Genomic DNA, 12459 nt, shown 5'->3' with positions numbered 1-12459 from the left:
ATTCAATATTATATCTGTGCACAGGAACCGGATGACGGCTGCTGAAGCGATCAGACACAATTGGTTGAAGACAGCAGAACGACGGAAAGCGTTGAGCAAGACCAAATTGAAACGATATGTAATAAAAAAACAGTGGATTCGGGCAACCAACACAATTTTAGCGTTAAATCGCATGGGTGCTAAATTGGAATAATAATAAATAAAAAAACACTGTATAGGTACTTATAACTGCCATATTATAATATATCATGTGTACGGAGTGATCTTCACTTAAGTTCTTAATTGAATTTCGTGTCTTCGAAAAATATTATTTTTATACACTGCGCAGTTGTTGTAGGTACCTATATTAGTATCACTAAATTTAAACAACATAGTATAATATTATACAGAGTGATTCACCAAGCATGCTCAGCTCCATTTCTTACATAAATAACTTTTACAAAATTTGAAATATCATTAAGACCATAATTTCAAACACTTGAGATTTTTTAGTTCTGTGGAATGTCCTGTCGATATACAAAATTACAAATTTCTTTTTTTCAAATGAGTATAGTCTGAGTATAATAAATAGTAGGTCCAGTATTATATCCATTAAAACTGTTAATATTATCCTTAGTACAAACATCCTAATAACTGAGAAATTACTCGTTCGGATTTCAAATTAGGCACATAAAACATTTCAAAAAAATTATCCACTATAACTAATTTGCATTTGTAAAACAGATGTTTGTATCACCACAGGACACTATTAGGACTTTTAGGTAATATAAATAATCTTAAGAATTTGAAAATGTGGTCATTAAGTATATTTAAAATCCAAAAATTAAAATTTGAATACATTTATTATTAAAAAAAATGGGTGTGAGCATGCGTGCAGGTCGAATCACTATATACATATATATTTATATAGGTATACAGTATACCGTATAATATGTAAATTTTAAAGTTTCCATCGTATAGGTTTTCAATTTTTTTTAATGAAAATCTGTCAACCTGTGTTTTAAGTTCTATAATTGGAAGAAAAATCGTTTTCTAAAAATGTTAGTATTTTCATATCGGATATTGAACAATAAGTTTTTAGGTAATAAGAATTTAAATAGTACCTACCTACAAATAAACATTTAAATATAGTTTAGTGGATTTCAATCTGTGGCCCCTTATTACTATTTTATTCAGCATCTGTTCGTTCAAACTATAACAATTTTTAATAATAATTACCAAAAAAAAAATAAACTTTTTGTCCTGATGTGATTTAAAGTTTCATAGTAATTTAAACATTCATATTTTTAGGAAAAGTATTGTGCTTTTGAATTTTGATTATGCAAAAAACATTCTTCATTTATGGGTTAATGTAGTAGTCAGAAAAAAAATATGCATCAGAATATGAAATCAAAAATCTAAGTTATCTTTCAAAAAAGTAAAAATCTTGAAAATTGATAATGTTACAATTTCTTTCTAAAAATTTTGTTTTGCAATGATATCAAATTATGTAAAAATAATATTTGTAATAAGTGTAGGGTTGATCCTCGATCACCCAGACCCAGTATATACTCACTAGATAGGTTAGATTGCGCTAAATTGTTTGGTATGTTTAAAGCTATATCATCATTTATTTTAATGTGGTAGAAACTAGTAAGTATCTAGGTAATAACTAATATTATTGTTATACAATAATATAACATAGCATACGTCATTATAGTATAATACACGTCGACGCGTCGTACATCATATTACATTCATTTTATTAACAATAGGTATTAGGTACCTACTACGAATTAAAAACATCTTATCTGCGTGTCAATTATACTGTGACATTTATATTAATTTTAAAGATTATTATAATATAAAGAGCCAAAGATGAATGTTTTTATAAATAATTATAAATACGATAAACTAAGCACTTTTTAAGACATTCGTTTATACTCATCTAGATAGATAATATATTATTAAACATTTATAAATGCATAGAACTTATGGAAAATACATACTATGGACTGGAGTATGCAGTGTTATAATATTTATCATAAATAATGAATTTCAATTTTGTATAGATACTATACATTTATGCACTTGGGTCTTCGGCAACACCTGTACTATTTTATTTATTGAATATTTTGAGTTTGAAATATTTTATTTAGTGAGTAGAAGGGTTTTTGTTCCCTGTGTTATTATTAGATTTTTAATTAACTTATATTTTTTTTCGTTGACGATTTGTGAAGACATTTTATTTTAATAATATGGAAAGACATTTTTGGAAATTAAGTATTAAGAGTGATTTAATATGTCTTAGCATTGACTTAGTGGCTACAGGGCTGTAAATAGTAGTTAGATAATAATATAATATTATATTAGGACTAAGTAGATACAGTGGTGTGGTAAACATTTATAAGCCATGATGCACTGCATATATTTTAGTAGGTAACGACCAATCTTAAATAATCCCCTTAATATAATATTATTTAACAGATATAAATATTATGAAACTATAAATATTTTAATTTTTGTTTTATGTTAATATTGCCTACCATAATGTGTCCAATTATCTATGATGTATTCATTTCACTATTTGGCTATTCGTGTAAGCATAGAATATTATTTTCTTTTTTTGACAATAAATATATTAATAGTTTAATCTTTGCTTCATCATTATTAATTTTATCAAAATAGTTGTTGAGTTTTCTAATAAATTATAATATGATAAGGTCTTTTAGTATTTATATTTATTTTGAAATATCCAATTTTCTAATTTACCTTATTAAATTGTAATCAATATTTGTCCGTAAAAAGCAATTATATAGTTGCCACAATACCTTACATTAGAAATATTAAAATTCTTTAAAGTTTAAACCCTTAATTTAAATATATTTACTTTAATCTACACTAATTCGAATATATAATGTACAAATTCTTATAACACTTCTATAAGAAATCATTTGATGGTAATAAAGTTTAATATTTTAATACAATTATTAAAGAATTAAAGCTGATGCAAGTGTAATAAATGACAAACAACTCCCATTATTGGTAAACAAGAAATTTCCTAACAAAAAGTATTTGGCAATGGTAATAAAATTATAAAAATAATTATTATTTTAAACTTGGATTAACAAATCCTTTAAGTGTGTAAGTATATAGGTAAGTGGCGGATACACAAAAAATAAATAGATTAACACATTAATCTGTTGTAATTTTTTTATAAAAATAAACCATCAATAAAAATACCAATTAAAAAATAATTTGATTATCTGCTGAGTACCTAATCAAAATAAGTTTGACAATAAGTTATTTTTTTTAGATTATATAAAAATGTCTTGTCAAATACAATAATAATTTACTGATCAATAAAAATAGTAGGACAATTATGTTTCCCTGTTCCCTAATTGAATGCGCAATTGTACAATAAATTTGTTTACGGCTTTCCTAAGTAAAATTTTGTAACGGTACCACCATTCTAGGATTTAGAGCTTTACGGCATATTGGACAAAAGTTATTAGTTTGCAGCCATTCATGAATACAATACCAACAAAACAGATGTCCACAAAACGAAAGTGAGGTGTTTTGTCTTGGTTCTAAGCAAAGAGAACATTTACTGCTGCTGCTCATTGGGTTTGGCTGACTAGGATGTTCTTTTACGTTCTTTTGTACTTTTGGGGTTTTAAACACAGCCATGATCATGAGTACACTCAAATGCATGCCAGTCAACACACTCAGAATTTTAAACACATGTAACGGCCGCTTAGGATGGTACCACGGAATTGCATATATCTTCAATAAAATAAATATTAATAAACATTAAAATTTAAAATATTTAAGAGGACATTTGGCATTTGTTGTCTCTGTCCTACAAGTGTGTTTAATAGAAAATGTATGCTCAGCAGATCATGTTTAGCTTCGTTAGATTAAAAATTGAAGTGAAATTACCTATTATAAAACATAATGGTAAGAATATTATCTGTGTTTGTATCTGGTTTTTTTTTTACGATAGTTAATTTTTTTATCAACTTAAGCATATATTATGTACCTTGCGTAAATTAAAATTGCTCATAACTCACTTAAAACTGAATTACCGTAAAAATCCCACATAGAAACACAAATAATGTTCTTACTATCAAGTTTCATATAGGTTGATTCACTCTAATTTTTAAAATAATGAAGCTTAACGTAAATTTGCAATGTTACACGCTTGTACGACGGAGACATCAAATTGTGTTAAGTCCTCTTAAGTTTAAAGTTGAAACCTTTGCTTACATATTTAATGAAGAAAAATCGTTTGGCCCACGTATAAAAGGAACCGTCCCAATAAAATAATACTCTGTTAAGACTTTGCAACAATGGAACAAGAGATTTGATGGTCGTTGCAATATGTATAATTTGATCTTTGGCTTGACTCGTTATCGATTTGTTATATTGAACATAATAGATCAAACGATCCAAAGCAAGGATGATGAGTCTGTCTCCAAACACGTGGGCTAATATCATACCAGTGCTTTGCTGTAAATGAAAAAAATCTTTGTGAACTATTGTTTATGTCACTATTATTTGCATTTTTATTACCATGAGTCCTGGAATGTGTTTTCCAGTTTTTCCAACTTGAACGATTTTTGTATATTCTTCGCCCAGTGTTTGGAGCTTAGATAGCGTCGTAAGTGCATAGTACAGTAATTGTGATGTGCAAAAGATGTTCTTTTTATTTACATTTACAAAGACATGTCCTTAAAAAATTTAAAATTAGCAGCAGTGGGCTTATGTTTAGGACGACATACTCAACAACAATCATTCTATGGTAGTACCATACTTAATTATAGTAAATTAATATTACCTTTGAGTTTCAGAAGAAATCCACATAGCTGTCGATTGATCCGTTCGTAAAGTTCCTCGTCTTTTTGTTCTGCTCTCAATATCTCCGCGGGCCCGCTAGAATTAAATGCCGACATGATGGTTTTCCGGTTATGTCGAGGTTATATAGATCATCTCATAAATAAAGGATATATTTTTAGTTGTTGGATTTCCTGATTGTGTTGGAAAAAAAAATTCTAATAAGCATTACATATTACGTTCTTCAATTTTTCGAATTTGTAACAGTGATGAGTAAAGACTGATGAGATTGCTTTATCAGCTATAATTCTTATCAGGGGGACAAACTGACCCTTCGGTACTTTCGTTTGTATCACCACAGAATAGATGAAATTTCATCTATTCTGTGGTATCACGCACGATGTAGATAATGGTACTATAAAAAAAGGTTATAAGACGTACATAATGTACACACTTTTAGCCTATAGGTCATAGGATACCTATACTAACTTGAAAGCATGGCTAAATGTTATTTAGCCATGCTTGAAAGTTAATCGATTTTGATTTGAGATGACTGACTTACTAGACACTCCAACACCGTTTTTGACTTTATACTTTTTTTATAAGAAAAAGCACCGGACATGCGACGGCACATACCACTCTATCCGCCGCAGGCGTATCGTATTGCTTATTTTGGTTTCGTCTTAGACGGGTGATGAGTGATGACTGACTTGCTAGACACTTTAACATGCAGGTTTTTGCATTTTTATTCGATTTTTTTGAAAAAATATATATATACACTACAGGTACATGTTTATATGTATTGTATTGGTCAATATATTATGTATCTATGTATTATTTATTTTATTAGTAATTATAATTGTTATTATTATACAATAAATACATAGGTAGGTATTATATTTGTTTGTATGTATATTGTATATAGTTTGTATTTTTCGTAAATCATTTCGTATGTTGTGTGATGCAGGGGCGTCATTTCAACTTTTTTTTTGTTGGTGTCAAAATGTTTGCAGGCCATTCAAATCATTATACCAGGCCACATAGAAACATTTTTTTTTTGCCGTGGAGGGGGGGGGGTCAAGTAGAGACAAAAACTAGAATATTTGTATAATTTATTTAATTGGTCACTTATATTAGTATGAAAATACCACAATATTGTTGCTATTTTTGACAAACTATGTGTAGGTACTTTTAATGTACCTATTTATTTTATATTGTGGATCCCATGTACAGTGGTATTTACACTTGGTAAATAAATGTATGGGTATAAATCACCTTTATAATAAAATACCTACCCGAACCTTACCTACACATTTTTTCTCCCTGCAAACTCAAAATATATAAAATAGCTAGCTTAATAAAACCAGAAATTTATTTTATTGGTATCCTTCTTCACAATGTTTGTGTTATAATTTTATCAATTATAATATTGTGGGACCACAAAATCACATCAAACATTCTTGGAAATTAAACATTAGTACAATACATTTTTTTTTTATACTAAAAAAATATAAAATATATATACCTAATATAAAACACTTAGGTATATCGGTGCTTTTATTTATTGTTGGCAGGCCAAAGAAGGCATTTAAAAAAAAAAGTTGGTGCAAATGTACACCCTGCACCCCCCCAAATGACGCCCCTGGTGTGATGGGGTTTTCACTTATAGCTGCTAGACGTCGGGTCTGCAATCCATCGCAGGTGGATTACCTACCTGATTTGCTGTAACACATTGTCTGCGATCCGACGGAGTCAGATCGCCTACCTAGGTGGCTAACTTGAAAGATAATCGATTTTGACTTGAGATGACTGACTTGCTATAGACACTCCAACACGGTTTTCGACTTTACATTTTTTACATAAGAAAAAGCACCGGACATATGCTGGGGGATATTATCATCGAATTGCCGATTTTCATGGGCCATGGGAGATTTCTATACACTGAACTCGACTTTCAAACGCTCCCGCCTTTGAAACGAGACCGCCAAAGAGCCAGGCCTTATCAGAAATTCTTATCACAAAATCACCTATATAAGTGTGTCATTTATAATTCGACTGTGTCTCCAAAATCGGTACTCACTTACAACTAAAACGGGGGGCCCGGGGGTCTAACTATATTTTCCATTACCTATGCTACCAATGTGGTCGGCAATCCACCGTTATAACTCCCAAAATAATGGTTTCTGCAAAAAAAAAAATAGTTTCAAAATCAGCGTTGAAAACATCAATTCTAAGTATTTTTTTTTTTTTTTAAATGGGCGTTACCTACGTAAAAAATGTAGTTTTTGAATTTTTTCATCAATAACTTCAAAACGAAGTTTGTTCGGGGTTTTTTTTTACATTCTTATAAAGGACCCTAAAATAAACATTTTCTAAAAAAAAAATCGATAGGTTACTAAACCAAAATTTTGCCGTAATTTCCTCAAAATTTGAACATTACAATGTCCAACTTACAACAAATAAAACTTTATTGATATTTATAGTAAAAAACTAAAAAATTGAAATTTGAAATTGTCCGTAAACAGCTCAAAATAAGTCAAAATATTTTGAAAATTTTATCAAGTATAAAAATTGATAAAACAAACATATTATGATATAAATCTCAAATGTCTACGGTTATTCGTTTTTGAATTACCTACAACAAAATAAGAAATTTGCTAAATGAGAAATCGAATAAATTTCCAATGTTGTAAAAATTTGAACTTCAAACGCTCATAAATTTACTTTCTTGTGGACATTTTTTTTTTTTTTGATGAAGGTAGACACATTTTCATGATTTTTACGTATTTTGTCAAAATTCAAGCTTTAATAATGCTTGTAAAAATAAAATGTTACTATGTATTTTTAATATTTTTTAACTAATATTGTAACAATATATAAGGACCCTTGAATTAAATTTTCAAGCTTTTTACCCAACGAATACAATTATATTGACATTAATAGAAAGAAAAACTAAAAAAAAGTGGGTGTGGATGTCGCTCTGATGTGCAGTAGGTCACAAGTGGGTCCCTGTAGGTAATGGATAGTGTTAAAATTGAATTGAATGATATAATATCATTGTATATTTGTATATTAAGAACTTTAATTCAAATTGCTTGTGGACATTTTTTTTTTGATAAAGGTAGATAAATTTATGAGGAATCTTGCATGACATTTTAAAATTTTAGATTTAAAAAGAAAAATTTTTATGAATTTCTAACTCAAAATAATTTGCAATTTTTCGTCATTTTTACGGATTTTGTCAATATTTGAACTTTAAATACTTATAAATAAAAACTGTGACTAAGGATTTTTAATATTTTTCAAACGTCATTGTAACAATATGTCAATATAGTAGAAGCCTTGTATTAAATTTTCAAGCTTTTTACCCAAAAAATAGAGTTTTATTGGCATTCATAGAATAAAAGACTAATAAAATTGGAAACAGAAAATGTTCCTAAACAGTTCAAAACAAATCAAAATATTTTGAAAATTTTATCGTGTATAGAAACACATATAAACGATCAGTGAAAATTGGTAGTTTTTATAGTTATGCAAAGAAGAATATTTTCATTTATCGCAAATTTAAGACATGGTCGTGCGGGCGACCGTCGGCGGTTGCCCGATGTGGCATTACAGCGATACTCAGAAACACACTCTAATGTTAATTTACTACGCACTCATAGACATAGTCCAAATGTCATGTGAACTGCCTAAAACATGATAGGCTGGAGCCTCCTTAACCACGCATATATTTAAAATAAATATTAAAACCCTGTATTAAATGAAAAGAATCGTAAGTTTCCAAACTTATTTTTATTCCAATTTCTAGTCTTGGTCTTAGTTTTACATCATTAGTTGTATAAGTCCTAGTCGTGTTATATTATTGTTATTTTTTTCATTGTCTTCATTTAATTTTTGCAGGAGCCATACGCTAATATTTTATTATAAAAAAATAAAATACGAGTATAATTGGAAAATTATTGTTAAAAAAATATTTTATTATTCATCGACAGTCTAAAATGTGATGGACACAGGGCACAACATAACATATGCACAGGCAGATAGTTGGTTTTACAGTAAATACACGATGAGCACAAGAATTTTTAAAAGTTAACACATTTGAATATTTGACTAACAGATATTTATATTACTAATAATATAGTATTATATTCATTCAAATAAATAAAAAATCTTGTTTAAAAATAATATTATATAAATGATCTACAAAAAAAGAACATAGTATAACAGTTTTATATTTTTAAAGTATAAAAATCTAAAATGACTAAACAGATATAAATAGTGTAAAAAAATAGTATCATATAAAAGAAAAAACAGTTTTGGCATATTGATTCAGTCAGATCTTAATTTTTAATATTTAAGTAAATGTTGTATACAAAAAATATTTTTAAGTTACTACAGTAGGTAATATAATTTATATAAATATATTGACTCGTTATATAAAAATATTATGTTATTAATAATATTCAAAAACTTATTTTTTTTTATTGTTTTATAACTCGTCATGTTTCATAATGGCCTCTCCGAAATCAGTTGCTTGGGATCCAACATACAAATCATATTTTGCTAATATCTCTTCTTTAGTTAATTTACCATCAGCATCTGAATCGGATTCATAAATAAGGTGTCTGCTCTCTGCTTCGGCGTGATCAAAATTATCAGGTAATATCCAATCTTTGATCTAAAATTCAAAATTATCATAAATGATCAAAATCATATGCTGAAATAAAATATATTCTTCCAGACCTCTCCAATGTCCAAAAATCCATCACCATCTTTATCTCTGTATGTCTTAAACTGTTCTATTTCACTTTTAATGAAATTTGGTTCTTCGTTTGGCTCAACACCAGGAAACAAATCAGCTAGTCGAGATAAAGAGTAAGTTTAGTTAAGTTTACTTTCAAGTATATCAATAATCAAATAGGTAACTTAGGCAAGTAATATTTGTTTATAAAGTATTCCGATAACTGGAAAATTTGTCAAATACATCCATTGATAGGGCTCAAAAGTTCATGCAGTAAAAAACACTTGAATATAATATTATTCATTCAACTATGGTCCAAAAATTCTCAAAATATATGCACTTAAATGTACATTATAAAACCCTTAATTATGTCATATAATCCATAAATATAAAAAAATTAATTTTTTTAATGTATAAACAAAAATATATGCATTCCTAATATTTATAAATTTAAACTAGTATGAAAAAATTCATGTTTTTGTTCATGAATGCATTTGTTTTTATTAGACTTGTTAATTTTTATAACTCAACTGTTTACATAATATTGAATTTGTTTTTAAAATGTAGATAGAATTTTCAGTTTTTTTCAGAATTTTCAGAATTTTCAAACAAATTTTTTTTTAAATCGACATTAAAAAATTGATGTTAACATAACTTTCCAAAATTTAAAATGCTCTTTAAATTTAAAGAATGTATGATTATGCTTGAATATGCAATTACAAGCAAAATAAAATCTCATAATAAATTCAATATTGAATCTTGTTACTTTGAGGTGAATTCTATGATACCTAGAATTTAATATAACTGATTTTGCAAAATTTATATGAAAATAAATGAACTTACAAGCCCTGTTTATTAGTATACTGAGCCCTTTAAATTGTGACACATTTACCAAATATCTTTGAGAAATGTATTAGGGACAAATAATTGTACAAACGTTCGTACTGTGTGGAAAATATCCACAAATTACAAATATCTTACAAGTACACCAGTATTGGGAACCTGCTTTACTATTGAAGTAAATTTATAATGATAAAATTACCAATATATTCGTTCATTGATATTTTGTTGTCCTTATCTTTATCCATATCATCCATAGTTTCATATACAACAATATCTTTCATATGAACACTTTCTTCAGGATGTAAGAATGAGATAAACTCCTCTTTGGCTAATAGTCCATCAGCATCTACATCAGCTGCTGCCCACCTTCTCTTATCTCTTAATATCATTTTGGCATATGTATAGGAATCATCAGATTTGTGCGCTTCTTTTGCTTCGTCATCTAAAAAGACAAATTTGTTCAGTGAAAATACATCAGCTAATTAAATAAACAGGACAGAGTTAAAAAATTACCTAATTGGGTTATAGCTTGTATACAATAACAAAGTGTTAACGAGAGATAATTATAAAATTTATAATAAATCTATAATCTATAACACCACCTAATTTAACCTTACCAGACATAAATCCATATGTATCCTTTCTGTAAAGAGCCCACGACAATTTTCCATTTTCCAAGTTTTTATGGTTATCCCATTGGCTGTGCACGTCATTCATTATGTAACGAGTTTGAGTGAATTTAATCCAATCTTTAAGTTCTTCTTGAGTTACGTATCCATCATTGTTTTTATCAATTTTATCTACTATTACACTACAAACCACAACCAAAATAGGAGGTATTGATTAAAGATGCTAATGTCTTAGCAAAAACTAATTTGTGAATTGAAAAACAAAAATTACCTTAGTCTCCTTTGACTTTCTTCTTGCGTTAAATTATCAAATTCTTCTGCTTCTTGTCCAAGAAAAGCCTCATGATCATAATCTTGATTGTGTTCTTCACCCCTAAAATGTTGCTGTTGCGCTTGTAACTACACATACAGAATATAATATTGTACATTATGAGTTAATGCGTTAACAGTTTAGATATCAAAGGAAAAAAAAAATTTAACGCAGATATTACTTTTTCTAAAACCGGTTCTTTGCTGTTTGTTACTCCATATACAGACATTGAACAAATATAAAACGTTAGGACTACACATTGGAATATTATTAACTTCTGCAAGCAAAATCAAACAAAATTAATTTTTTTTTGGTGTAAAATATTATTGTAGGTAGTAATTATAAAATTATTATTAGTTTAGAGATCTTGTTAACTTACCATGATTGATTTATGTATTTATGATGGAAACGTGGATACAAATACTTGAAAATACAGAACACACAAGTAAACGCTGTTTAATCTAGACGATCGTCATAACACGTCATGTTTTTCGATGTACTGTTTTAATAATAATAATTAATAAATTATCGGACACGACGGCCTGCAGAGTGGAACTCATTAATTTTGTTATAATCTGAGACACAGTTTCGTTCAGCGGAAGCCACAAGCCCACAACGAAACTATATACACAGATAAGACAGTGATAACCGAATATAACGATAAATGTTAAAATGCCAAATGATATCAATGATAGTGAGCAAGCACAGAATTCTATACCAAAAAATAGATGAAATTTCATATTATATTCTGTGTCTGTACAATGTATGAATTTCTTCTAAATTTGTATTCTGTGGTCGTGTGCAGGGGCGCATCAAGGGGGCAGAAAAAGGAGCAGTTGCTCCAGGCGGCAGGAGCGGCAAAAAGGTCGATAATGCCATTTGTAATATAATAAAAATAAAATATTTAGTAGGATAAAATATATTAATTAATTTAGTTTACGGATTTACGATGTCAATTGTTAGATTATCTAAAATCGTAATGGACTCTATAAATCTATAATGTTAGAACTATTAGGTACTTATTGGTAGAGAACGCTGCTTACATGGACTTTGTTTTCATAATACCTGGTACCTACGTATTAATTTTTTATACGTACTATTTTTAATATTATCACTAT

The 12459-nt window shown here is 28.4% G+C and overlaps 2 protein-coding genes across 2 annotated transcripts; both read right to left on the bottom strand.

The window, feature by feature from the left end:
* Window positions 1–3174: 3174 nt before the first annotated feature.
* On the bottom strand, window positions 3175–5110 carry LOC100574620 (peroxisome biogenesis factor 10). Its single transcript, XM_008183276.3, has 4 exons — window positions 4820–5110; window positions 4555–4712; window positions 4249–4491; window positions 3175–3765 (listed from the first exon to the last, which is right to left on the bottom strand). The coding sequence occupies exons 1-4, from the start codon at window positions 4932–4934 to the stop codon at window positions 3421–3423; spliced, it is 861 nt and encodes a 286-aa protein (XP_008181498.1). The 5' UTR covers window positions 4935–5110; the 3' UTR covers window positions 3175–3420.
* Window positions 5111–8774: 3664 nt separating this feature from the next.
* LOC100158999 (calumenin) lies at window positions 8775–11950 on the bottom strand. Its single transcript, XM_001950427.3, has 7 exons — window positions 11721–11950; window positions 11523–11618; window positions 11303–11430; window positions 11020–11213; window positions 10602–10844; window positions 9562–9677; window positions 8775–9496 (listed from the first exon to the last, which is right to left on the bottom strand). The coding sequence occupies exons 1-7, from the start codon at window positions 11721–11723 to the stop codon at window positions 9308–9310; spliced, it is 969 nt and encodes a 322-aa protein (XP_001950462.2). The 5' UTR covers window positions 11724–11950; the 3' UTR covers window positions 8775–9307.
* Window positions 11951–12459: the final 509 nt, after the last annotated feature.

This window comes from Acyrthosiphon pisum, chromosome A1, assembly GCF_005508785.2.
Source record: "Acyrthosiphon pisum isolate AL4f chromosome A1, pea_aphid_22Mar2018_4r6ur, whole genome shotgun sequence".
Taxonomy (NCBI): domain Eukaryota; kingdom Metazoa; phylum Arthropoda; class Insecta; order Hemiptera; family Aphididae; genus Acyrthosiphon; species Acyrthosiphon pisum.
This window is presented reverse-complemented; position numbering and strand designations above follow the sequence as displayed.

What these genes read in the sequence shown, in the direction of transcription:
- LOC100574620 (XM_008183276.3), bottom strand. Translation starts at nt 4,934, where the DNA reads ATGTCGGCATTTAATTCTAGCGGGCCCGCGGAGATATTGAGAGCAGAA. An exon ending in ATTTCTTCTGAAACTCAAAG is followed by an intron (nt 4,713 to 4,819) that starts GTAATATTAATT and finishes AAATTTTTTAAG; the next exon opens with GACATGTCTTTGTAAATGTA. An exon ending in AACACATTCCAGGACTCATG is followed by an intron (nt 4,492 to 4,554) that starts GTAATAAAAATG and finishes TTTCATTTACAG; the next exon opens with CAAAGCACTGGTATGATATT.
- LOC100158999 (XM_001950427.3), bottom strand. An exon ending in AAGAACCGGTTTTAGAAAAA is followed by an intron (nt 11,431 to 11,522) that starts GTAATATCTGCG and finishes CTGTATGTGTAG; the next exon opens with TTACAAGCGCAACAGCAACA. An exon ending in ATCAATGAACGAATATATTG is followed by an intron (nt 9,678 to 10,601) that starts GTAATTTTATCA and finishes TATCTCGACTAG; the next exon opens with CTGATTTGTTTCCTGGTGTT.